The sequence below is a fragment of the Falco biarmicus genome, chromosome 7, assembly GCF_023638135.1.
Source record: "Falco biarmicus isolate bFalBia1 chromosome 7, bFalBia1.pri, whole genome shotgun sequence".
In the NCBI taxonomy this organism is placed as follows: domain Eukaryota; kingdom Metazoa; phylum Chordata; class Aves; order Falconiformes; family Falconidae; genus Falco; species Falco biarmicus.
Window position 1 is genome coordinate 51,465,043 of NC_079294.1, and position 2,343 is coordinate 51,467,385.

The following is a 2,343-nucleotide window of genomic DNA, read 5'->3' on the forward strand; positions in this document are numbered from 1 at the left end:
CCCCTTCCCCAAGAGCCCGGCCGGCCGCAGCCCCCGCTCCCGGCCGAGGCGGTCCCGCTGTTCTGCCGGGTCAGCTGGTTCGTCTCGGGACAGCTCGGGGCGCCTCTGTCAATGGATATGGAGCCGCGGGGGGAGGGCGAGGGGCCTCCTGCAGCGCGGGGGGCTTAGCCCACCCCGGCGGGGGTAGCCACGGCCGCCCCCTGCCCGCGCCGCCTGCCTGGGGGGGCTCCTCTGGCCCCGGCCCTGCGCAGCTCGGGGCCGGCCGGGGCAGCGGCGGCGGCCCCCCCTTCCCTTCCCCCCCCCTTCCCTTCCCCCCCCCCCCCCCCCGGCGGGGCGCGGGCCGGGTGGGAGGCGCCCGGCGCCGGTAGAAAAGGGCGGCGCGGGCGGGCGCGGTGGCTGCAGCCGCCGAGGGTGCCGGGCCGGGCCGCAGCGAGCCGGGGCTGCGGAGGGAGCCGGCGGTGGCGCCGGACCAGGTACGTCCCCGCTGGGGGGCTGGCAGAGGGGTCGTTCGCCCCGGTCTCTCCCTTCGGTGGCCGCATTCGGGGGCTGCGGCGAAGCCCCGCGTCGCCTCGCTGCGCGGCGCGGTGCGGTGCGGAGGCGGTGCTGAGCCCGCGGACCAGCCCGGCCCGGTGCCCCGCGGGGCTCGGCGTGCCCGGGGGGAGGCTGCCGCGATCAGCCTCCCTGCGTGCCTGCAGGTGGCTTCGTTCCGCGGCTCCCCCCGGCGGCCCTCCTGCCCGGCTCGGGATGTGGCTCCTGGAAAAGCTCGGAACATCGCGCGGACGCGGAGCCCTCCCGAGCGCCTCCTCCCTGGGGCCGCCGCCCGGCCAGGACCTGCCCGACAAAGGCCGCCTGGGGGCTGCTGCTTTTCCCAATGTGCTCACCCCGGACAGAATCCCCAAATTCTGCATCCCCCCGCGGCTGACCGGCTCTGCCTCCCACCAGGAGCGCAGTTCAGAGGACGTGAATCTCAGTGTTCCCAGCTACTGCCCCAGCTCTTCTTCGCCACATCTCATTCAGGTGGAAAGTGCTGAAGAGATCCCGGTGCTGGAGGAGGAGAGCACAAACTCGGACCCCCGGTCCCAAGCAGCGCTCTCCCTGCCTCACTTTCCCAGAGCCCCCACTTCCTACGGCTTCTGCACCTTGCTGGAGAGCCCCCACACCAGGAGAAAGGAGTCCATCTTCCACGGTGACCCACGAGGTTCCCTGCCCAGCCTGATGCTGTCTCGATCCAGAGCCAACACGTTCGGTGGCAAAGGGCCAATGTCCCGTCCCATTGCTATCAGCTTTGCTTCCGTGAGGCTGCCCCCCCAGCACCCCGCTCTGCGCAGGCAAGGTGCCTGCGACAGCGATACCGCCTCCTCCAGCGACTCCTCTCCCTTCAGTTCTCCGCTTCTCAGCAGGTCACCTCCCAGACCCTGCTCCCTGGTCAAAGCACAAAGTCAGGAGGGATTTCTCTACCGGGCGCTGAAGGCCAAGAGCAAATCCAGCATGGCCAGGAACAACTCCCTCTCCACGGAGGAGAGCAGCTCCACTGATAACAGCCCCAGTGCCATCAGGCGGGCCTCGGAGGGGCTGCTTGCCACACGCAGCTTTAGCATGTCCTGTTCGCCCATCTTCCCCTTGGACCTCATCCGCAGCCGGGAGAGGCTGGTGGGAGAGAGCACTGTGGTAATGGACAAGGGAGGCAAGCTGAGGCTATCGGCCGAATACTGCTCGGAGAACGAAAGGCTGCGCGTCCGCCTGATCAGTGCAGAGGGTTTATACGATGACTCTGTAGAGCCCAAAAACATAAACTGCTGTATCACCTTCTCCCTGGTGCCAGGGAAAACACAGAAACAGAGAAGCACTGTTATAAAGAGGAGCAGAAATCCCATCTTCAATGAGGACTTCTTTTTTGATGGCATTGCAGAAGAAGAGCTCTACAGCCTTTCTGTAAGGATGAAAGCAATGAATAAAGGGTGCAATATGAAACGGGACTACACCTTAGGAGAACGGGATTTGTCTTTAATGAGTATGTTGTCAGTGTAATACTTCAAACATTCAAACAGACTAATTTTGTCTGCTGGAAGTTTTCTACTAAATAAAGTTTTGAGTAGTTTTTCATAGTTTATGGGTTTTTTGTGTTTTCTTTTTTTTTTTAAAAGCATACTTCAAAGCACTGCATTGCTTGCTATTGCTCTCCTGCTGCTGCGCCTTACTTTGCTGCTTAGCACTTCAAATGCTGTGAGCTATTTGCTGTTAAAGGTGGCTATGAAGTAGGAGAGGAGGGCAGAAGGGCTAGTTTACCTTTAAGATATAGGATTAGGCAGCTACCAAGTCCAAGCTGTCCTTTCAGGGGGTGGA

At 62.8% G+C, this 2,343-nt stretch overlaps 1 protein-coding gene across 1 annotated transcript; it reads left to right on the forward strand.

The window, feature by feature from the left end:
- Positions 1 to 398: 398 nt before the first annotated feature.
- LOC130152125 (C2 calcium-dependent domain-containing protein 4C-like) lies at positions 399 to 2,108 on the forward strand. Its single transcript, XM_056345118.1, has one exon. It carries the CDS (start codon positions 745 to 747, stop codon positions 2,026 to 2,028), a length of 1,284 nt encoding a protein of 427 aa, XP_056201093.1. The 5' UTR covers positions 399 to 744; the 3' UTR covers positions 2,029 to 2,108.
- Positions 2,109 to 2,343: the final 235 nt, after the last annotated feature.